Raw genomic sequence first — 25,707 nt, forward strand, 5'->3', positions numbered from 1 at the left:
GTTTTCTTGGGTAAGATCCAAAATCCATGTTAAGCATACTGAAATAGCGGTACTACAGGTGCATTACTACACTTGTTATTTGTGTTACTCTAACATTGCTATTGGAATTAATGAAAAATGGCATGCTGACTTAAATGAATGTTTTTATATGGTAATTGGAGAGAAGTTATTTGATACATCACTAACGAGAAGGCAAGTAAAATGCTTTTGGCAACACGCTAAAATTATTTGGTTAAACTCTAAGCCATTGCTGTAAGAAATAATTTCATAAACATTAGAAGGATATTCTATTCTGTTTTAAATCTTGCATCAGCTGCCCTCAATAATTAAACGTTAGGCAACACTTTTTTCTCAAATATAAAATAGAAATTGGGATGGGAGAACAATGATGACATGAATGTTAGCAGGTGTTAGAAATATATTCCTAGGTATATATATTATCAGAAATTTCAGTAAAGACTTTGATTTTGTTCTGTTAAGGATAAGGTTTGCATACGTGTTGTTAATAGCAATAGGTCTGGCTTCAAGCCCTGATTCCTTGCACAATACAATGTGCTTAATTTTCTGTTAGCTATTTAGTATTTTCCTTTGTTTTCTTGTAGTATCAAATGACTTTTGTCACTGGTTATAAGCTTTGTTAAAATGGGTTTTTAAAAGGAAAACACCTTCTTGACTAGTCCCTTTTCACCTCACTGAAGATCCTTTCATTGGTAGAAAAATAATTGCTACTTATTCATATAGCTACAAGATCATTATTTTTATTAGAATCAGAAATAACTAATAGATCTTCCAGGGGTGAAGGAAAAATTTAGTGTGTGTATATGCTTTGGGTGATTCTCCTAAGAAAGTAGATATTTTATCAGTTATTTTATTTGTGAAAATAAATATATAGTATTGGAGGAACTGTACTGAAAAATATTGTCTTCCTGCTTCAACTGCAGCTGAAGGGCTCCTTTGAGGATGTTTTCTAGTTAGAGGAAACTGTTTAGAGCTGAATAAAATATACCATCTAGAAACCATCTACCCCATCTAGAACATTTCCTGGGCTCCTCATGGCAGATTTCTTATTTACAAATACTACAGGTTACAAAACCATCAAGAATTACTGTTTTCACCTTTGGGTTCAGTCCCAGCTGCTGAGTGCAGCTTCAGAACAGTTCCAATGATGAGGCTGAAAACACGAGGTGTCTGTCAGGTGAAGTAATAAGTAAAGAATGCAGGACTGAAAGTTCTTTTAATCACTCTCCCTTGCAAATTACTGTAGTTATTATCATATGTATATATCTCTCAAATAGCTGATACACTGGAACAGGCTTCCTAGAGAGGTGGTCAGTCCCCCAAGACTGTCAGTGCTTAAGAGCCCAGAGTCTGGACTTTTTTATTACTATGCTTAAGAAAGAAATCTATTTAAGGTAATGTATGTAGTGAGGATACTGTGCTACAGACCACAACTTAGTGGATTTTTGCCATGATATTTATGCAATGCCATCTGAAGTGATGTAAGACTGCAACACATAACGTTCCTCTCTAAAATATGATTTTCATCTCTCTGGCTGAGATCCAGTAAACAGCTCTTGGCCTCGCAGAAAGTTACAGATCTGGCGTTTTTCAAGACATCTCCCTGACACATTACTGCAGGGAAGAACCCAACTTTGTTTCATACGTCAGGGGAAGTACTCTCTTCAAAACTGATGTTTAGAAACAGGATCATCGAGAAGGCTGTCCATTGGGACAGTGGTGCCTCTTGTAGTGCTCGGCCATATGCCTGCAGATCCCAGATGCTGATGGTCTTCAACGACATCAGTAGGGTTAGGTCTGACTTAGAATGTCTCCTGAAGCTAAGTAAGCTGCTTTTAAATACCATGAACGAATAGAGCAATGTTTGTGTGTGCATGTGGTCTGAATGGTGTTAAAGCTTGCAGACCTAGTTTCACTGTACCTTCACAGATACCTGTATTTGTATCGCAGTGCGGTGACTTAACCTGTTTGTGAACCCATTTCCCTGGGCAAAGCCCAATTACCCACATTCATCTCGCCTTTACCTTTTCCCTGTTCACACCCATGTACACAGACACTTGCTTATAAAACCTGTGACGGTACAGCTGTTTCAGCCTGCCGCAGGGCTTTCTGCACCTCTGAACACATCCAGCCTGGGGCAGAGCTCACACTCCGCTGTTGGAATACTGCGTTCAGGGATGGACAGAGGGAACCTGCCCTGTCGACAGCTTTGCACTGCAGTTAGGGGAATTTGTGTTACAGAGCAGTTTTTATGCCAGTTTTTGTTCCATCTTGGCTAGGTCTGCTGTTCACCTTCTTTGTCCTCCCCATGAGAGACATGAAACAGCTAAGGAATTGGGAAATCCAGGCCATGGTTTGCAAAAGGTGCATTAAGTGGTAAAACTGATTAGTAATAAAAAGGTCTTTTGTCATCATGCCTTCACAATGAGACCATGAATCAGCCCTGTGATAGTACTGCCTTCTTTAAAATAAACATGGGGAAAAAATCTAAGCTCTGTTAGAAAAGGGACCTCTTCAGTGGATGAAATTTTGATGTGCTGAGTAAGGTATTTAATAACTAACTTAAAAACTTACCTGCCCTGCACACAGCATAGCCTGGCAGTGTTGATCCTTTCCTTCAGATAAGCTATACTGTCAGCAAATTTCAGGGTTTCTGCTGTCCTTGCATGACGAAGAAAGACTCAGAGGTAGCTGTGAGGCTTGGTTTTGGCCAGCTTTCTGATGTAAGTCCCTTGATTTTTCTCAAGATAAGACACTGGCATATGCCCTTGCTGCAGGCTTTCTGCTTTGTCCGTGTCTTAGGTTCTGCCCCCTTCTCCCAGGATTTATCCCCATGATTCAAAGCTAGTTTTCTGCAAGCAGGGCACTCTTGCAGCATAAGGTTTTGCAGCAGGGCCAAGCATTAACGTACTTAAGACGGCTTAAGTTCCTCTTGCCAAATCATGCACTTTTAAGCAAAACACGTGGAATAATATCCCCTAAACCGCTGTCTCTTTTCCATGAAACTCTAACATTGTAGTTTTAGCTCTGAGACTTGCCTTTGTGATCTTCATGTTCTCTTAATTAATTGCACTTGTTTATAGTAAAACCACATGTCTAGTTAATTATAACCGAAGTGAGGGATTTCGTTGGCAGTTCGATATACTGCGGTCTTGCATTTCGGTTTAGAAATCCTGTTGTTAGGCTTATCCGAACATACTGAACTCAGTGGAAAGGCTCCCAGATGTTGTAGTTCAGATTTATTTAGAAGACTCCTCTTTGGAGCCAAGAATTGGCCTTGCTTGTTCTGAAAAGTGTGAAATTGTTGCAGATACTTAATCACATGGTGTGCTTTTTGACCTCTGGTTTCAGATGCTAACATGTGTTTTCTCATTGCTATTTAAAGGTCAAATGGCTGGTGATCACACGCGACTGGAATTCCACAACATAGAAACAGGAATAATAACAGAACGGCGCTACCTGTCTTCTGTGCCTTCTAATTTCATTGGGCATCTACAGAGTCTTACCTTTAATGGCATGGCATACATTGACTTATGTAAAAATGGAGACATCGATTATTGTGAGCTAAATGCAAGATTTGGGTTCAGGAACATCATAGCAGACCCTGTAACTTTTAAAACGAAAGCAAGTTATGTCGCATTGGCCACGCTGCAAGCATATACATCTATGCACCTTTTTTTCCAGTTCAAAACAACCTCTCTGGATGGCTTGATACTTTATAACAGTGGCGATGGAAATGATTTCATTGTGGTTGAGTTAGTGAAAGGGTATGTATGGATTAGCATAATGGACAAAACCTGTCTATTCAAAATTTATATACAGGAGAAATGCAAAGGAAATTTTAGGATACAAATCTTTATCTGACTGCAGATATGACTGAATGTTTCTTCACGTTAAACTTCGTGTGCTTTATTGCAATTCTTTCTTTCAGATGAAGCTAGATGCCTGAAAAATATGAAAGTAAATAATAGGTATAATTTCTGAAGTTTTTTCCACAAGGAATTACTAGTTTGTAGCCTTTCTCTTGTTCCCTCTGCATACCTATGAATGTGTTGGTACATGGAGTGCTCGTTACTTTCCAGAAACTTGGGACTCAGCTCATCTAAACAAATGGTGATTTCTCTGAATTAAGGTTGCTTCCCCATCTGGCATTCATTGCTGTCTTCTGGTTTTTCCATCACTACTGAGGAGTACAAGAAATAGGAAATCCTGAACATATTAATTAGTGCCCCCTTGCTATCTAAAGAAAAAGGAAACTTTTCCAATTTTCTCTCTTTTCCCAGATATTTACACTATGTGTTTGACTTGGGAAATGGTGCAAATCTCATCAAAGGAAGTTCTAATAAACCTCTGAATGACAACCAGTGGCATAATGTGATGATATCAAGGGATACCAACAATCTCCACACTGTAAAGATTGACACCAAAATCACAACGCAAAGCACAGCAGGAGCCAGAAACTTAGATCTCAAAAGTAAGTACAGTTTCCTGTATAACCTACAGTGAGGATCGTTACAGAATGATAACCTGAATCAATCATGTATGTAAAGTTCAGTATAACTTTGTAATAACATACGAAATATTTTATTTGATAATAAATAATATGATTACAAGAGATGACATCTTTACGTTAGCCTGACAATGCCAGTTCAGCAGTAGTTCTGCACGGTTAGGTACAACTTTAAATGTGTGAAAATGCGCCAGGAAAGAAAGTAGGAAATGGTAACAACACAGAGTGATCCATATGTACTAAAAAATATGGGGGGCTAAAGGAGCTCTAAAAGGTCTGTGAAAAAAGCTCGATTTTTTCAAGAGCTTAACTTACATAAGAAGCATGGAGAAACCACAGCCCAGGCTTTACAGTTTGACTGCAAAGACTTTGCAGAACTGATCGTCTCCCTGTTAGAAAACTGAGGAACGTTTTGACCTGTCCCCCACTCCTCCCCTAAAACCTTCCACATAAAACCTACCTTTTGTTGAGAAAATAAATACAATGCAGTATTTTGATATCATAAGATATCTTGTAAATAAAGTGAACTCATGTGTCAATCCTCCAATGAATCAGTTATAAATACAAGTTGCCAGATGTGTCAAACCATAAATACACTCACCTCAGTATGTAGGGTGCTGTAATTTCAATTGCAGGGCGGGATAATCTTTGTTTTATAGGTCTAAACCTATATTTTATAGCTCCAGCTAGATTCTTAGGATCCATTTTTATAAACCAAGCTGATACATATGTACATTTTAAAATAATAGTAATCAGTTATAAGGATGGGCTTCTGAAAAACTAATTTGCATCAGAGGAAGATATCTTTTTTGAAAGGATGTGGAAGTATGCTACCTACCTAATCAGACCTAAGAAAATATGTTCTGGTTATGTGAAAAAGTATTATTTATTTTAACATTCTTAATAAAAGTTCCTGCTAGGAAAACCAAAATTTCATAACAGTCGAAGAAAATTTAATATTTCAAAAGTGAGGAGGTTCAAAGTACCTATTAATATTCTATCGAGAGCTTATTCCTTGCTGGATCTTTTTTTAACTACCTCTGAGTCACGGATAATGAGCTGACCTTAGTAATTATTCTGGATTTTGTGATATTTTACACTTATGCTTCACTTGAAAGTGCTATTAAGATTGCAGGAAAGGGTGTGAAAACTGTATCTTGATATGTCATAATCTTCAATAAGAGATTCTTTATCAGAAATGCTTGGTTTTAAGATTTAAAGCTCGCGCTCATTCTCAATTGTATTTAAAATTTGTGCCATGTTATTTCTCATTTTTTGCATTTTTGTAAATATGGTCAACGTTTATTGAGACAATGTAATATTTCAACACTATTTTTTATGCTTTAGAGAATGCCTCCACCTTATTCTTTCACATTTTTTACCGTAAGTGCTACCTACACAGAAGTATTTATATGTGTTTAATCTGTTTCTTTTTTCCGAGCATAATAATTAGACATCAGTAGGAAAAATAATTCTTTTAAGAACTGATAACTAAGTTAATGCGGTCATTTTATTCTACACCTTTTACAAACTGATTGTGCTTCATTTAAGAAAAGAAAACAAAAATTGAGCACTGTGCTTAACAAAGGCACTAGAGGGCCCTGTGACTTCACGGACCGCGCTGCTTGCTGCCTTCACCGCGCCATCCCCTCCCGAGGACAACCGGCAACATCCAGCGCGCCTTGGTTTCCTTCGCTCTGAAAATTCGGCTTTTGCTTTATCCTTTTGAAGCAAAACTGTATCCATGGCTGCCGTATCCATTTTCTAACCTTGAATTCCATTGGAAAAAAACTGAAGAGCATGAAAAACTGCTCTGAGATTTGAAGTGAGGAAGGTGAATGGTATTAGGTGCTGATTTTCTGTAATTCACCTCCCACGAGACGTGGCTGTTAAAAGAACAGCGGATCTGACATACTCAGTGCAGTAATATATAGCAGGCATCTTTCTCAAACGGCTCTAGAGTACAGAGGTCCTCAACCTCTGTCTTCTCACAGTGGCATGTTTCTTTTCCTTTTTTTTTTTTGTTTGTTTGTTCAATGTGTTCCTTCCCTTAAATATGGCACAGCACATGTCATGAGAATTTTTGTCGAGCTCAGGCTGATACATTTTAGCCAGTAAGCTAAAAAGGAGGGGAAATTGCCATTTATTATCAGGTTTTCTTCCTTTGTATTCACTTGAAATGCTTTCCTGTAGTTTGTTCTTTTCTATTTTTTGTCGGTATTTCTTATGATGACACATCTCTGTTATGCTATAAATGTTCCACATTCTTTACTAATACAAGCAGCTATGGTTAAATCATTGTCCTGTGTTATTTTAGCCCTAACAACAAAGCAAATCCAAAATCATACCTCCTGCTAGTGATACCAATAATTCCCTTTAACTAGAGTTAACATTAGTTGAAATATAAATCTGTACAGTTAATATAGAATCTGCGACCTTTCTCAGGAATTGTAGAGTTAACAGATTTCAAGCACTGAAATCCGAGCTAATCCTGGAAAGATAATTCGTGGTATATGTATTTTTTTTGCAAATACCCAGTGAATTCAGTATGAAGGTCTGACACAGATTGTGTTGCAGAGCCTGCACAGCATGCCAGTTGTCTGGGAAAGCAGACAGTTGCCATAAAAGTACGGAGAAAATTTCCTCTAAACATTTCCTTTTGGGTGTAGGATTTCACTATATAACAGAACGTTCATCATTACAGATATGGGTTCTCTGCATAACCTCAGGTACAATTTCAGTGGTTTGGAGTGGGTACCTTTTGAAACATTTGTATTAAATTTGAATTAGTGATGTAATTACATAGGTAAATTATAAATTTGAGACAAATAAATGAATGAAACTAGTTCTGTGCCTAGATTCCAAGAACTGTGTTATTTTTCCTAGCAGAGAAAATCAGCAAAGTGTACACGGGTGCAGTTCTAGCAGGTGACCCGTGAAGATAAATGAGGCTGAACAGCGCAGGCGATGCAGCTCAGGCCTGCAGCCGTCTCTTCCACAGCACGTTTCCTTTCCTGTGTCTCACGAGCAGACTCCCTCTCCCGGTCTCAGCGTAGCTCAGGTGGTGAGCGCGGCCACAGTTCAAGGCCTTCACAGACCAAACTAGCTGGCTGGAAGGGAATTCTTGCTTGCTGTACTTGACGCTGTGCTCGCATGGGCTTGAGGGGTCTGAGCAGCCTCAAAGGGACACAAAAACGCAAGTGAAAGTGGAATTTGGCTTGTGCTATTGTTCCTCACTCTTGCCGAAGAAAAGATGTCTCTTCTGCTCAGCCTGTAGGTTTTACAGCATCTGTAATGTCTCTTCCCTCTCCACATCTTCTGTCTGGGGGGTGTGAAATTGGAGTTCTGTCAGAATTTTTTCCTTTTTATAAATATTTGAAAATACACGGTGTGCTTTCAAGGAGGAGGAACATCCATAAGCATGACTTTGTATCCACTTACTTACCTACTAGGGTTTAATCTTCCTTTTGCTTCTCTCCTACATGTATAGGTGCTACTTTAAGCCCTGAAGTTTTAACTTACTTTCTTTAAACAGCAAACACACAAAAACCTACAAAAATCCACTCAGAATTTTTTCAGGGTATCTGTCAGAAAATTGAAATATATTTCATTTGAATTGTTTATAAACTGAAATGAAAAATTGAAATATCACGCTCTTACGAAATGAAAAGCTAAGGAATGCTACTGTTATTTTAGATTTAACAGTAAGTAGTTAGTAACTTTTCTAGGAGTTGGTCGTTTTAGTACTTCAGTATCCCATCCTATTCCAAATAGGGTTAATACCTTGCTATCTGCTTTATTTCTGTAGCTTCTTCACTGGCTTTCTCTTTTCCTTTGTGACATGTGGCTGCTGTTGCTGTACGCATTTGCTTGTTCATTTGACATTTTCTTCAATAATGTGAAAACAGCCTAGTCTGAAGTACCTGAAAGAAAAGTAATCATATTAATTTCTGGTCTCACCTCAGTGGTTTTACAAATGCACTTAAATATACTTCTTCCATGTACATAAAGGCTCGCTTGGCAGTTAATTCATCCTTGTAAACTTTTAATGCAATTGACTACATTATCAGTAGGTCTATTAGCCTGGCCTATTCATTGATGATTCGTAATAGTCGCTTATCTATTGATATTTTGTTTGCTTGTCAAAGTGGGTTATTCATGCTATGCAAAATCGAGCTAAATTAGTCTTGATCATGAAGAAGATTGCTTGTTCAGCAATGGAAATTGAAATTGTTTGTCTTATATAATATTCATCCCTGTTGTTTTATGTCAAGCCCATTATTGTTGCTGCATAATACGTTCTTCTCTATATTACAAGGTCTCTATCAATGGCAGTGATCTCTCATATTTCTATTGCTAAGTAACAAAGCTTTAAGAAGCACAGAGAAGTATTTTATAGAAAAACACAAATTTGTACAAATGAATGAGTATTAATGCTTACATTTCTCGAATAAACATGCAGGAGCTAATTGCAATGACCTTGCCAGTGGGCTGTGAACTCTTCATGCAGAAATAATGTTCTGCTCCAAATGCAGAGTTCCAAATACTGTCAAATAGATCTTCCTAATGTGACCTGTTGGAGTAGACAATGGCAAATGTTGTCTTCCTGATAGCGTTGGGAAAGCAGCCTCTGTACAGAAGGAAGAATAAGAGACTTAAAACTGAGAGCTCTTCTTCGAGACTTCCCATGTAGCAAAGTTACACGAGCAGATTATCAATAGGTGACTGAACAACCTGGTCTAATGCAAATTCCTTTATCCTCCTTTCCTTGCAACTTGTTGTATACTGCTCCTAAACAGCTGTGCTGTCTACCAGGCTGTGAAAATAATTTTGGCAATGCTAAACCTTCAGAAATTGTATCCAAACTTCCCAAATTATTAAATGGGAAGAAAATAAAAATCTACTCCAGTATTTCTGGATTAAATAAAAATTAAGGAAAATACTCTAGTGCTTTTGCTGAACTTGGTGAACAGCATTGCAGCAGTCTTTCAAATCACTCCATGGTGAGAGAAAGTTTCTGCTTTCTGCTGCTTCTGCTCTGCTCTTCTCATTCTCTTAAACACATATAAATGTGTAGATATGCCTACATTGCTACAGCTCTTTGGCATGCAGGTTATTACTGTTGCTATTGCGGAAATTTCATTCAAGTCCTTCTGAAATACTAAGTAAATTTATGCTACAGATAATACAGGAAACTTGTATGTTCTTAAAACTTACCAAAAAAAATCTGAATATTTAATGTAAATACATCACACTGAATCCTAGCACCCCCCGAGCAAGAAGCACGTTCTAAACTTGTTTTCAAAATGTGCTGCCATGGGTATGAGCGTGCCACGCTCATGGATCTTGGTATTGTGACTAAGCAGTCCTTTTTGCAAAAGAGCTTTTCATCTCCAGGGTTTGGAGGTGATTGTCTTGATCAAGAGGTTGGTAACATTATATAAAAACTTTCCCTCTGCAAACCTACATTCAAAATAAGAATGTTTAACCACTTGGCTTTCTGTAGCTTTATGTGGAGAATCTTGCCTGAAGTACTGGCTAAAAGAAGAGTTTTGTACGCCATGATCTTTAAGGTCTAGGACGTCTGTTGGAAAGAGGAATTTCCCACTGTTTTGAGAACAAACTCTGCTAAGAGCATGTGTTGGCTATTAAAGCAGAGAGTAAGTAAATTATTTCAGAAGAGGAGGAAGGAAAATCTGAATATAGTATGCCATGAAAATGCCAGCTTTGTTAGATTTTTTTCCTGGTTTTCAGGTGCATACAATGTACGAATGTGGTCCGAACAGGAAAGAAATGGAGGGCGTTTGATGTGCCTGAGTGCCTCACGTCACCACCACAACCATTCCCCTCATACAGAGTAATTGGCACAGCATCAATTCTGTGGGAGATGGATTACCACACACATTTATATTGCAATTAGGTTTTATTATTTACCACTTAACATGCATCACCAGTTTTCCTCACAGTCCATTGGACAAATGGACTGCTTTGGTTTTAAATCTGTTTAATCTTTTCGAGTGCTGGTGCTTTCCATCTAGTCATCAAGGGGGAAAAAAGAAGCAAAGAGAAATAAAGTGTCTGGGAATCTGAGAATTGTTATTGTTAAGAAATTTTTAAATATTTTTGTGTAACTGTTTCTTGAGAATACATGTTGTTTGAGAATTAGATTGTTGGGTAATGGTGGATTTTAACCTGGAGAAATCTAGGGGAATGTTCAGACCTGAGCACTTAGCTTTCGAGTATCTACTTTTGTCTCTTAGCTGCTAAGGCCGTTGTCATGTAGTTACTGTTTCACACACACGCACACACTTTCCATCACACAGCTTTACTTGCTTGTGAAGAGTAGGCACATTTGCATAACCATTGAGCAGTTCTGAACAAAGCCAAGAAGTGCAATAGGAATGAAAACTGAGCACCAAGAGGTGAGTGCGGAAGTGGTGAGCACATCCATCGGAGCTGAGATGTAAAACAGTGAGCAGCATAGCAAGAGCGTGAGAAGCTTCTAAACAGAAGCATGTTTGTACCAAAGAAGATCAAGAAGGCTTGTATCAGCAATAGTGTAGCCAACAGGAGTAGGGAAGGGATTTTACCACTCTACTCGGCACTGGTGAGGCCACACCTTGAGTACTGTGCCCAGTTTTGAGCTCCTCACTTCAAGAAGGACATTGAGGTGCTTGAGCATGTCCAGAGAAGGGGAACAAAGCTGATGAAAGATCTGGTGAGCAAGTCTTACGAGGAACGGCTGAGGCAACTGGGGTTGTTTAGCCTGAAGAAAAGGAGGCTGAGGGGAGACCTTATTGCTCTCTACAACTACCTGAAAGGAGGTTGTAGAGAGGTGGGCGTTGGTCTCTTCTCCCATGTGACAAGTGATAAGACAGGAGGAAATGGCCTGAAGTTGCACGAGGGGAGATCTAGGTTAGATATCAGGAAAATCTTCTTTACAGAGAGGGTCGTGAAGCATTGGAACAGGCTGCGCAGGGAAGTGGTGGAGTCCCCATCCCTGGAGGCGTTTAAGAGATGTGCAGATGTGGTGCTGAGGGACATGGTTTAGGGACTCTGGCAGTGCAGGGAGAACAGTTGGACTTGATGATCTTAAAGGTGTCTTCCAACCAGATGATTCTATGATTCTAAATGCAAAAAGTCTTCAATGCAGTTGCAAGAGTAGCCTCTGACTAATGTGATGGAATCGGGAGACTTGGAGAAATGTAGAGCAGCAGGTAGAGTATCTCTAGTGCGGAACACTATAGAAATTGGTGGCCAAAGAAGTGTGTAAGATGCTCTTCCTGGTGCACCCATCAACTGTAAATTCTCTCTGGTACCTCTTAATCCTCACTGCCTTTTTTCCTCTCAGAGTGGATTAAGGTGCAGTGCTGCCATGAATTTGTAAAAATAACAGTATCAACCGAAGGAGGAAATATATTTAAAGTTAAATTCTCTTAACAAATAACTAGAATATATCCTGTATGCCAATAATGATGACTAAAGAAAACCCACAGTCCTCTCATTTCAGTGCTGGTGATTTCTTTTTTTTTTTCTTTCTTTTTTTTTCTTTCTTTTTTTTTTTTTTTTAAATACATTTAATGGGGTATTCAGGGAAGATACTGAAAGATTGTGGAATTGGGCTGAAAAGACCAGTTTCTATATTTCTTCCTGTAAGAGCAACTCACTAACCCATAAATTCCCTTTTTTGCCTATAATCATTGTGCCTTGCTTGGTTATCGGTATAGGGAATATGGAAGACAGAAGGTACCACCTGTCACATCATACATCTGCCTCTTGCCCAAAGTATTTGGAAGGACAGTTAACTCAGCAGAGCCTGGACAAGTAAACCAGCTGCTCTTCTTAGGTGAGAGAGTGTCTAAAAGTGATGGAATTCATCACTCCAACAGGAAAAATATTTGAAAAAGCCTACTTTTCTTCTTAAAAAAAAGGAAAAAGAAAGAAAAAAGAAAAGAAAAATTCACATCAAAACCAAAAGACTCCAACCACAAATCAATACTGAAGCTACAGAATGGAGTGATTGAAGTGAATAAGTGAGCATAAAACACTAGGTTCACGTGTTCATGTCTTCCTTCAAGTGCCCTTGTAAGTGGTAGACGAAATTCAGTCATGCTTTGCTCTGGCACCAAACAGGCCTGTGAATGTGCAACAAGTGCATATTCTCTACTGTAAAGAGAGATTTTAAAAACCATATGCTGGAGCGTATGTGCTGCAGAAGCTGTGTGGATGCATCATTTAAGTCTTTGTCAACTGTCCTTCAATTTATTACTGGATTATGATGACAACACTCTTCTTGATTTATTCAAAAAAAGAACAAATATATTTCATCGACATTTTATAAAGGATCAAATAATTTTTTTCATGTGGAACAAAAGTAAACATTTAGTCATGAATAATGAAAGTGGTGAGAGATTCTAGAATCTCCACTCATCTGCTGTTCGGGCACATTTCCTTTTCTAGAAGGGGTGTTGAAACCGCACACCTGAAAGAAAAGTCACCACCCCGCTCTGCTTATTGCACAAAGTAAACGGTGGGTAGCTGCTTCTGTGCACTGGAGACGGGAGAAGGTCGTTAAGGATAAGTAGATTCCTATATTTCACTGAACATCAAAGGTATCTAGATTCCTACCTGGCATCTTCATTTGAGACAATATTCCTCGGCTCAAGATCAGGATGCTGTCTGTTGTGTTTAAGTCACTGCATATTCATCTTATGTGAGAGCAATTTATTGTCGCATTTCAGTTGCCTCAAAAATACTGTGAGTTGGGATTGTGTGGGTCGTCTCATGTTGAGTTCTACCTGGTACTTCACTGTGCAACTATTAAGATACAACAAAGCAATTTCTGTTGATCCTGTAACAGTAAATTATCTGTTTTATGAAGGACTTGGAGAAAGCAAGGACTATTTTCTTTCAAGATTAGACTTTCCCTGTGGTGTTTCTCAGGCTTTGCAGTCTTCTTTCCTCTTTGCCTGCCCGAGGGAAGAAGCTGTTATATACTTGATCATTTTGAAACAGCGTATTTGGAGCAAAATGTGCCTGGCACCTCGGCTTCACCACAGCCAGACGTTGCTTTGTATTTTCCTATGTCATATAAAAGAATTGTGGAGATGCCTGTTGTGCTTTCAGAACCCACCATGTTATGCCAGGGCTACCCATCTGTTTCTTGAGGAGTAATACCACTCTAGGATACTGCAGAAGCACTCTTGCCCTTAGCCATAGCGGTGATTTAGTACAACGTGACATTAGAAACAAGGCAGAGAAGCTTCTAAAATGAAAGAGAAATTAAGCTACTAGCTGAAAGTACAGTTGAAATCAGCAGCACCGTAAGAAATGAAGGAAGAGAATGTCTGCTTTTGGAGAGAATGATGGATTTGGAGATGCTTTGGTGCAGCTGCACAAAAACATTCCAGGGATATTGTCTTTATGGGTTATGAAAAAGCCAAGCTACAAATCCTTCTACTGTTTTATTTCCTCCTTTTTGTTTTGTTTTCATTCATACATGGAACCACACTCGAATGGATGGTGTTCATTTCTTGTCAAAAATGGCGTTCAAGAAATGAACACCAGGTATGTACAACAAAATACACAGATTTGGAGAGTAAAGAAGCCTAACTGTATCCCGGTTAAACTACTTGTTCTCTGAGCAGTATTTACATGTGGCTATTACCAATGTAAACACGTGGATAATAATTCCCTCGCTACTGGAGCATGAAGACAGTGGTAGTCAAATTAAATGAATAGTTTTTGCCTACCTGTCTGTATCACAAATTAATTCTTGGGTGTGGGCACAAATCAGGAAAGGAGAAAAGTCTACAAGGTGACCTGTCAGTAATATCAGTAGTGCCAAATAATAAGATACTTTTGCTAGTTAATTAGAAAAGAAATAAATAGAACAGCATCTTCAATTTTTATTTTACATTCCTCTGGTTTAGCATTTGCAAAGTTCTTATTTTGAAGAAATGTGGAGATTTGGGATAAAAAAAGGATGAGCTATTAACAGAAGAATTTGGCAGTATTTTTTTTACCAACAGTTGTATATGACTCACTGTTGTGTGGTGTTTTGTGTGTTTTTTCATAAGTGTGATTCCAATAATGAATACATTGAGAAATAGGGGTCATTTATTAGCTAGCAATTAGTTTCTGTGTTAAAATCAGTTGTTCCTCAAAGCAGAAATTAGGTTGAAATCAGAAAAGAGATACATAGGTGTAAACAGGAGAGCTCCTGCTGGAATAAATTAAGATCTGCATTAGCCGTAACAGGTATAAATTAAACCCACTGAAGTCTTCCCTTAGTTAGTGCTTATGAGATAACTGTACCATTGGGCAGTTAGTACAGCACTGACCAGTACTAGTATTGCCATGGCTTACAGGCATCGCTCTGAAAGTGGTGCCTTCCTCTGGCCTGCAATGAACGGGCCAGTAGGAAACTCTGTAGCATACTTAATTTTTTGGACTCAGAAAAATGAAGACAGTAAAAAATCCTCCCTTTCTAAATGAAAGGGGATAACTCTGTGTAGTGACTCCTAATACAGCTAAGAGGAAAGTTGTGAGTCTAAGCAGTAGCAGCTCTCAAAATGCTTTATTTGAAGCTTCTCCAGAGATCAGGAGGAAATCTTGGAGCCTTCTATTCTCTCACCCATTTCTCTACTACCTGCTGTTTTGTTTATGCCAGTGGATATATTTGATATAAATTGGTTATTTTGCTTTATAAATCAAGGAAAGTAAGGATAATTTTGGAAAAAAATAACATACTTTTTCAGGAGTACATTTAAAAATCAAAATAAACTTCAGAAGAAGATATATGCATGAAAAGTATAACTAAACTTTAGTTCCTGAACATATAGCACCATAATAGAAGTACATCCTTTTCTATATGCACTTTAAAAAATGCTCACCTGTTGAAAGAAATAGATAGAAGTGCATTTTCCATTGTGCACAGCTCCTGAAATGGACACGCGTGTTCAGCGGCAGTGGTGTCGCACCAGCGTTGTGTTTAGGCTGCAGCTAGTTTAGATGGTGTCATAATCTCTTTCTCTTGATCTGATGAACTGTGATAACTTAATGAAACAACTTCCATGTAATTTATAAGGGTAAGTAGACAGATAGACAGCATGGGATTAATCTTGGTGTACAGCGTGCAACATGTCCAATAGTAAAGCTGTACTTCTGTGAGAAATGGAAAATAAGGAGAAAACCTGAGAATGTTTATTGTGCTATGTTTATTCCTCTGAACTATTTTAGTGCGAGAAGGAACAAGCTTCATCTTTTCTGAACCTCTGCTAATGCAAGTTCAGTATAGAAATATTTTCATTAACATTTTCACATTTTCAGCAATTCTGTCTTGTCTGAATTTCTAATGGATTTAATTTTGTAGGAAACTACTCCCTTATTGAGATGAACCTGAAAATGAAGCATGTGTTTAACCAAAATAAAATTAACTATGCAAAACATCTGTGATGGCAGATACAAAAAAATAACCAAGTGAAAAAATTTAAATAACTTAAAAAAAAAATCTGAGTATACATTCCAGAACCTATTCCCTAATAAAATAGTGTCTCTGAGAGAAAATGTGTTTTTATGCCATCAGCAGCAAACTCAAAACACATTTGATATTAAATCTGGGAAAGGTTTAGCCTATAGTCATAAAAAATACTTGTATACGCTTTATAAAATGTGAAGTTTAGTAGTCAGAATGGCTACTCAAAATATACGATATGTGTTTGTGTATTGAATTAGCTAGTGCAAAAGCAGAACTCCAGTTATTTTGAACACGAGCCAAGTTAAAATATTACCCAGAACATGTCTTTGTAGAAACTATATCTTCAATAGTGTATAATTATCAGTTCTAATGAGCAATAGTCTTAAGAAATCATAAGTAAACAGCAGAGTTACAGTTTCTTTAGGCTCGACTTAATGTATTGTTCTTCTGTATACCTAGTTTAAAATACTCCAGTGTGTGTTTTCAGAAGCAGGCGTTTGGAGTTCAGGTTCACACGCTGGCCCTCTGCCCTGCACTGCCACTCACTGTTCGCCCTCACTGACAGGCGCTGTAGGACTGTACACAGCAATTTCCGTGTGCCTGGGGGACGGACCTTAAGAATTAGCAGGGGATCAATCTGGAAGTTTGCACTTGTAAAGGTTTAACCAATCACAGAATAAAAATGGGTCTTTGGACTGTGTACATGTTGGGAGGTTTAAAAAGAGGTTGCGTGTGCCATGTGCAATAGGCCAAGTTTAACCATTTTAGCATAGGAGTGATTTTCTTACTATTTTTCTCTGGAGTGTCCCCTCTTTTAAGTCTATTAGAATCAATTGAGATAAATTATCCCTCTATTCTGAGCTGACAATGACTGAAAGCACAAAACTTCAGAAAACCTGGAAGGGTTTTACTTTCTTGCTGTTCCACCTGAGAAAAAGATGAAGAAGCTTTATCATGAGCTTTTACTTTGTTTCCAGTTCACAGTTTTTCTGCTGTGAATGAATGACATCACATTTATGGAAACATATGGATCACCATATTTTAATCTGTTGTGTCTAATATTATGCTTCTGAGATTTATACTGTACCTCAAAGCTCTAAAGGAAAGTAATATCTTATTTTTTCAAATTATCTATGTAGAATTGAGAATGGAGAAAGCTTGAGGTTTCTTAGTATATGATCCTATAAAGTTTGCTAAGACTTTTGGTTAGATGGCTTATAAGATTAATAATATGCACTTTCCTAAGATCTTTATCTCTATTTCACTAATTCAAATACACTTGAGTTTTAGGGCTGGCACGTAGTGACTAAAATTTGTTCACAGTCTGATAGATGTGTTTGTTTCAGACCATTTCCTTGCAGGCAAACTGTAAACCATTACAAACAGCACTAAACTGCGCTCCCTTGAGAACACGCCGGTATGCCCGCAGAACCAGGAGACGGCGTGACTGCCTTACGCTGATAGGAGTGAGATCAAATTTAGCTATACGGGGTAGTGGTGACAGCGAGTACGTTCTGAGATCCGCAACGTCTTTTCACATCATAGACGCTATCAGTGTTTTCTTCCTCATTTATTTTGAAGAATGTTTTTTAAGATACCTATTACTCAGCATAAAAAGGCCAGAAGATCAAGCAGGTCAAGATTCTACAGGAGTTTTTCTGTATCTAATATTTGTTTCTCCTTACAGGTGATTTGTATATTGGAGGAGTGGCTAAAGAAATGTATAAGTCCTTGCCAAAGCTGGTGCATGCAAAAGAGGGATTCCAAGGCTGTCTTGCATCAGTTGACTTGAATGGAAGGCTCCCTGATCTAATCTCAGATGCTCTCTTCTGCAACGGGCAAATAGAAAGAGGATGTGAAGGTATTAAATATGCGGATGTTTCTTTATATGATAGTGAAAGTATTGTGTGAATCCTGCAGAGTTTTGTGACAGGTACACTCCATAAATGGAGAGACTATCTTTTACCTGCTTCTAATTAATCTTGTTTGACCCTTTCTTATGGAAAGACTACATTTTTTTACTATTATGGCAACAAGTCCTACAGCACAGATTGATCCGAGAACACGAGTTAACTGAAATGTTTGATGTAGGTTCTAGCCCTCTCCAGTGGCAAGATATTTTGCATGCACTTTGTTTACTTCTGATGTATTTTAATTAATGATAGAAATAATAACAATTAGCTTCAGTGAAGTCCTTTATGGCTTTGTAACACTTAGGCATTAGCTAATGCTGATATGTTAGCTAATTAATTACATTTTTAAAGTAGACATTTTGAGTTGATTAATTCAAAGCTAATTTATGAAACTGTTTAACATCAGACTTCCATTTTATCTATTTTTGCTCACCCCTGAGATTTGTATTGTCATGAGCCTTCCTATCTGAAATCAGTTACTGCCAAATATGTGTTATTTTTTATGACTTTATTGACTCATCTGGAATATGGAATTTAAGTGAGGATAAAATTAGAAGAGGTGTATTTGTAATTCAGGGGTGTCAATCTCTAGCTATTTTTCCAACAGTCATTCAATCCCACGTTATTTTTACTATGATTTGTGGAATACTTTGAATCAATTCTCTGTCCTTGCATATATTTTTTATTCACAAATTCTGAATTTTATGTCTATGTTCAATTTAATGTGCTCTCCCTTCCCAAGTGCCATTCTTCTCTGGACAGAAAAATGTGTAAAAGACACTGTAGAACTTCAAGTTGGAATCTTGATGATTTCGATATCAAGTTTGTTAAGTCTGCAAATAGACATTGTAAAAAATTCAAGCAGAGCTGGAAAGTTTCCTGATTTCACGAGATAAAGCTTTCTGGTGGATAAATTCTGTCTTCTCTTTTGTTGTGCCTACGGTATATTAGTGCAGGTGGAATTTTCTTGTTCTTTACCTACTACCTTTATTTGACAATATAAATTCTATTGACAGCACAGAGAAATACCTAAAATTCACAACTTATTTTTCTGTAGCTTTAGTGGGTTTTTTATTTATATCAGGAATGGAAAAATATGTATAAATTAGTTTGTCGCTGAGTTTAGAAAATTAGATTCTGCTTTCTGAATGATGTTAGCAAGTTCCATGCCTGCACCATCCCTTCAGAGAGTCAAAGCATGCCTTAATTCCATTATGCATTTCATAGCTTCTCTTGAAATTATGTAATTTTCTAAATTAATTTTATGTACTTCAAAGAGATATTGCCACAGGCCTAGAGTGCGAGTAACCTTTTAAACCAATGGCACAGCTCAGCTATCAGTGAATTTAATACAGCTACTAACAATTTAATAAAGGCCATACAAATATTGTCCTTTTGGGGAGAGTCACTTTTTTTCCGACACCAAAACCACCTGACACAAGCAAAATGGTGAAACCAGTTGTGCTGCCTGGCTTCCAGAGAACTGCCTCATCAAAAGTTTTTTGCCCGCAGAAGGAAATCTTTAACAGCATGGAATGAAATATTCCCTTTCAACCTTTCTGCTTAACCCAGCAAGTTAACTCTTCCATCTCACTTGTTGACTTGAGTCTGCCTGTCTGACCCATCTGTCAGTCTCTTGTCTGCAGACTGTGGATCAGAAGTACGAAAAATGTTCTGACACCCAAAACATGATTTAAGTCACTTGCAAATTTAGGTGCCTCCCAGTAGTTCCTTGTCTCAAACCACCCGTAACTCTGCTGCTGTGTACAGACAGGACCGTCTCCACCCTTAGGCAGCTGAGCAGTTGTGTATCTATCTCACACTGCAGTGGGATGCACAAGCTTTGTAAGTTCCCTGAGATGCTGAGTCCAAAGAGCTCGGGATACAGCAGCAGAAGTAATTTCAAAGAAGTGTAAGTCGCCACAACTCTCAATCCGAAGGACAGCTTGGTGTACTTGTGGGGATATGTCCTTTGTTAAGATGTCAGCCTGCTGCAAAGTCTTTGCTGAGAAGTGAGGCATTCTTCAGACTCTTAGGAATTGAATTCCCTACCTTTCTGGTATAAAAAAAAAAAACAAAAAAACAAAAAACCAAAACCAAACTGGGGTGAAAGCTGTTTCTCTCTTTTCTGTGTAACTATGAAGCCATAATGTACTACTAATTAATTTTACCTAATAGGATTTTATTCTTAAAACACTAATATTTCTCAATAACTTCACAACTTTACTGTTGTAAGTGCATGTTAAAAATCCTTCCTTTGTAACGTTTTGTGTGAACCCACGCATAGGATTGGTGTGGCAAGTTGTAAGACTTGCATTTCAAAGTTTCAGCCACAGGCAAATAGATCTCTCTGTTCTCTATCATTGAGCATTGGATATAATTCACACTTGGCTGAATCCACCTTGTTGACAAATTTTCAATGGTTAGAGCAGATAGAAACTAACAGCTAGAGGCATAAATATGCTAACTAGTTCTTCGGATTGTTAACAGCAAACCCCAGAGCCAGGTTGAAAGTGTCAGCCCTGTTTTTCTGTAGCCAAATCTGTTGTACTTTCTTTACACACTTTAAAGCAGAATTATAGAAATTAGAGAGTGGTAAAAACATGTTTTGATTCGTCTAGGAGGAAAATGCATTGTGTGCATGCATGTGCATATAGAATGTAATTTGTACGTTAAATGAACTATATGGAAAGTTTCAAAGTATTAACATATGTGAAGATTTTTGGTGGTGAAATACAGAATTTGTTTCTGCAATATGTAGTAAAACTTTGTATATGCTACTTAATAATGTCTTTTGCGTAATATATAGTATATAAGCCCTCACATAAGAAAAATGTAAATGAGAGACCAGATCCAGTCAATTAAAAAGACTGCAGTGAAGACTGAGTAAATTAGAATATTTAAATTCAGTGTGAATCAAGAGGTGAGTGCTTGAGAAGAGTTTCTTACAGTATTTTTACTAAATAGATTAGTTCTGTAATATCCATAGGAAATTATGAATGTATCATGGTAGACACTATAGTAATTCTCGGCATTAAACAGCTCTCCTCTGTTCTTAAAAAAAACCCCAACCCTTCTTTTATTAAAAGAAATTTTGACATGTAAGCTAGTTTTGATGGCAATTTTTGAATACTGACTACTATAGATAAGCCAAAACTACTAAGAATCAATTTCGTAAGAACCAGAACACCCTGGGTTTAACTAGAAAATATCTATATTTTTTCCAAATATGTGTTATAACATGCACTTTTTAACATGCCTATAGGGTCCTGCAGTTTACATACTTTTAAGTCCTTGTGACTTTTGCTCTACTTCTGCAAAGATGAGGAAATTTAACATTGCATAACTGAAGTGTAAATAAATGCATGAATATATAACATTTAAACACCTACAGATATTTTCACTTCATCTTTGTAAAGTTTCTGAGTAGCAGAATCTGGTGAGAAAAAAAATGTGTCTTGTCTTGTCAGCTACGGGATTCTGTCATTATAATCCCCAGCTCAAGAAAGGGTGATGTAATGCCCAAATGTTTAAACTTCTGGGCTCAAAACTCCAAAGAAAAGGAAACCACTCTGCTCTCTCTTCCTACTGCAGTAAATAAGTTATAGGTGGCATTTTACAATCACTTGTATGAAATAGAACAGTTAATGGCTTTGCCAAAACAAGGATGCCGCGTACGCTCCTCTCGTCCTTAATCGCACTGGTGACCGTTCACCCCCCGGTTCAGGGGTGTGCTCGAGCAGTGCCGCGTTAAAGCAAGAGGCTACTGAACTGACCTAAAACATATTCACACAGATTTTTCTAAAATACTGGCAAATCGTAAGAAAATCCCACACTGTGATCTTTGATGGAGCTGTAATGTGAAAGAAGGGTTGTATTTAATTAATCTTTGGAGCAGTTTTGCCCTGTTATCAGTGACTAGCAGTGGAAGTTTTAAATGGATATTGATAGGTCTTCTCCAAAACAATTTAGGTTAAGTTTATAATCCTAGAACCAAATTTTTCCTTGTAGTGTCAAGAGTCAGCGTGACATATGTTTGTGAGCTCATAGTAATATGTAGTTTGTGGTTTGTATTTCAGTCTCCATTCACTAAGAAAAGGCTGGGAAAAAACCACAGAGGGTGACGGCGTTAATTATTCTTGAATTCACCGTATCTGAACATGACAAATGGCTAGTCAGGATTCAGCCATGCATTTACTCTGCTAATGCATTCATATCTATCCAAGGAAGAAAAAAAAAAAAACCTTTTAATTTTCCTTCATTACATGTCATCAGCTCAATTAACCATTATATTTGTAGTAAAATACTGGCAAATTACTGCTTTCTTATTTTGGCTTGCCTGAAGATTTATGGCTATTAGCATTAATTTGTTTGCATTATATGGCATTTCTTTCTCTCTTTAACAGCAGCATGCACTTTAATCTGAATGGGTTTTTTCTGTGTTTGCTGCCATTTCAATATTGCTTACTAACATTTAATATATTTTGCTTTTTTATTTTGCTGACAAAGTTGCATTGATGAAAGCTGATTTGCAAGGTAGATAGCCCTGTGTGTATCGAACAAGACTGAAACCCCCCATGCACAGTTGGATTTCTGCAATAAATGCTCTGTACATTTCAGAACTAAAGTGTGTTCGTTTGTCTCAGATTTTGTCTTTCACACCTCTAAAACAATGGGCTTACGTGAACCTTCATTTTCCACCATAGCTTGCATAAAGGCTTTCAGTCTTGAATATGTTTGTATAGTGATTGCTTTAGTGCTTTGATCATTCCTTTTCAAATTGCTTTATAATTCAGTAGTCTAGTTATGATTCTCTAGAAATAGAGTAGCTGTGTTTTTCATGCGTATGTCACATTTTGGCATGACAGTTCATTAGTAGCTGAATTTCTGCATTTCCCCTTAAAAAAGGAACCTGCATGGGAGCCCTGAAGCATGTGAATCAGTACTTGCCAACATTCCTGCCAAAGAATTCCAAACTCCTCTTAATTTCAGACCTAAATCATTTAAAATAATTTGTGGGATTAAAAGCATTGTATAGTCTAGATTCTTTTTTTTTTTTTTAAGTTTTGCTTTGCTTTTAGTTTTCCAGTCTTTATGTTCATCTCCTAGAGCTTTGCATTCTATGGCATCTGGCTTTGCTGCTTGAAATGTTTTTACAGGAAAAAATAATAAAGTCTTTAGAAAACATTTAGCCAGTTAATGGTCTGACACGAGGTTAACAAATAACTTGCAACAATGTTAACGTTCCCTCCGTACCTGGAATAACTGCTTCAGTTTGTGCATTCTTATGTGTTTGACATATCAGTCTTAAAACTAAAGCAAAACCAACTTTTTAATGTTACACGCTGCTACGAAATCAGCAAGTTTATCAGCAACTTTACGTGGTAACTCTTTGTTCATTTGATTTGAGATGTTGGCAATTAGTAAATGTGATCGACTGAGAAATACCTTTCCTTGGAAGACAAAGTGCAAGTCCTTTTTTTGTATGTTCTCATCAGGCCCCAGCACAACGTGCCAAGAGGATTCATGCGCAAACCAGGGAGTGTGCTTGCAGCAGTGGGATGGATTCAGCTGTGACTGTAGTATGACCTCCTTTAGTGGACCATTATGCAATGACCGTAAGTATGCTAAAAAATGCTGATCTGGACACTCGAGAGCTTTAAGGCAATATTTGAAGCAAGGGTCTGAAGCTTTATATTATTTTAGGATTAGACATTTTAATGAACTGGCAAACCCTGTGAAAATCTGCAAGGCTTGTGGGAAGAACATAGATAAAATATACTGGATAAGTTTTGGACAATGCGCAGCATCAAACGCTGACAGAATTTGGTTTTGTTACACATGATTGCATGTCTAACATACTGATGGTTACCTGTTTGAAATACTCCCCTTCCTCTGGCGGGGGGGGGGTGGAGGTAGGTCCTGATTGAAAAACCTTTTACATTTTATTATCTTAAGCTATATTATAATTTTGTAGCATTATATCACGAGGGCTATAATTACTGTGCAGCAGTTGACAAGGCTCATTATCCCCCTTTGTAGATTTCTCTAGGTGACACACTAAGCATGCCAATAATAAAAGCATGCTGGGTATTTTAGTTCTTTCAAATTTCATCTGAATAAAGCTACATAACATACACCAACCATCTGGTCTTTCAGGAAAAGCTTAAACATGTCAAATAAGGAGCTTGATTCACCAGTGTCATAATCTAGTTTTATTCCAATCTAGCCTTATTGATCTAAGCAGAATTATGCAGAATTGGAAGTGGAATAGTAATGCAAGAGCCATAATGATCGACAGTAACTGATTAAAGTGAGCTACTGAGTTTTCTTTTTAAATTGTCACATTTGAAATATCCAAATGTATTTTGCATCCATATGAACAGGGAATTTCTTTAAGGCTTAGCATTTTTATTTCTATTCATATACATTTATCTGAATGAATGACTGATGGTAGAAAGTGGTGGTATGACTGTCTAGTCGAGTATTTTGGATTTTTATGTCTTGTTCTGGTCCTGCACTCTACAGCGAGGTGTACCTTCTTGGACAAACCCTAAAATAACAGAATAATTGTAATCTGGAAAGCTTTTGGCTGAAATTTTATCCAGCACACGGGTAGAAAATTAATTATGTGCAAAAGCTACATTAATTATTCTCATGAAAGTTCTACTTTTCTACTCTTGACTGTGTTTGAAAACTATGGAAAGGACTCAATCTGTTTCTCTTCAGTTGCTGTCATGGTAAAAGTGAAATGTGGTATCAAAAAACTTCCAGTAATTTGAACAATGGTTTGGGTTTACTTTACACGTGTCGGTTTGCCTTTCCCAACGTGAGCAACGTGAGTGATTAGTCATACTGCTGAACACATACTTTTAAAGATATGACTACCCTGTCTGCTATGGGAGAAAATGTGTTTCAATTTTACTTTTAAGTTATTATTTCTGTTCTTCTGTGATCTTTGAGTTCTTCCAAAAGTAACTAAAAACTGGAAGAAATTGTATATTCCACACCTAGCAAAGGAAAAACTGTTTTTTAAAATTGTTTTACTAGTAACTGATGTCTGGACCTGGAATATTCTATGACTTATTTCTTCAAGTGACACCTATTTCATAAATTCAGTGAACTGATGAACTTACATAAGAAAGATATTTACCAGTCTGTGAAGGCTCCTTTGTATGGTAACATTACGGACTCCACTGCACACAATCAGATAATTCTCAACACTATTTCTGATGATGGCAAAGGAGGACCTTTGGTACATGGCTGCCAAAAATACTTTTTTTTTTCCAAGACAAATATTTTTTTAATGTCTTTCTATTGCAAACATGAAATATAATTTTATCCTGGATATAGAGTCTGGTAAATATAATACATTTGGTTTCTACTTTATCTTGGTGCCTCAGATTATTTCAGATACCAGAAATCTACAAAGCAAATCTAATGAGAGATTTTTCATAACTGTATATGTAAGGGAAGGCAGAAATGATGTTATAATCTTGGTGTCATCTAGATGCTCTCTGCTGCGTTTGGAAAGAGCATAATGGGAAGAGGAATGACGAGATGTTACTACAGTTTTTAGCAACTTGCATAGGCTGAGCTCCAGAGGCTAAACTTTTGCAGCACTGAAGTAAGACAAATTCTCTTCACAAGAGGAATGATTATCTCGGTGACAGGTCTGCAACAGCACCTGCTTCTTGCTGAAACAAGTGTCCCCTTCAGAAGGGTGCAGGCCTGTTCCTGAGCGGTGTGTGTGAGTGTGCTCCCATTGCAGAGAGTGCACGGAGCAA

The 25,707-nt window shown here is 37.5% G+C and overlaps 1 protein-coding gene across 1 annotated transcript in view; it reads left to right on the forward strand.

Annotated features, from left to right (window-relative positions):
• Positions 1–23,538, forward strand: part of LOC104490962 (neurexin-1) — a gene marked incomplete at both ends in the record, with an annotated part of 48,792 nt that extends 25,254 nt beyond the window's left edge. The window contains 4 exons of the mRNA XM_010133314.1: positions 3,404–3,785; positions 4,302–4,492; positions 17,695–17,868; positions 23,419–23,538. Coding sequence (XP_010131616.1) covers positions 3,404–3,785; positions 4,302–4,492; positions 17,695–17,868; positions 23,419–23,538 — 867 coding nt within the window. The remainder of the gene's footprint in view (positions 1–3,403; positions 3,786–4,301; positions 4,493–17,694; positions 17,869–23,418) is intronic.
• Between the last annotated feature and the right edge of the window lie 2,169 nt (positions 23,539–25,707).

The sequence above is a fragment of the Buceros rhinoceros genome, unplaced genomic scaffold (genome assembly GCF_000710305.1).
Source record: "Buceros rhinoceros silvestris isolate BGI_N320 unplaced genomic scaffold, ASM71030v1 scaffold10003, whole genome shotgun sequence".
NCBI lineage: Eukaryota > Metazoa > Chordata > Aves > Bucerotiformes > Bucerotidae > Buceros > Buceros rhinoceros.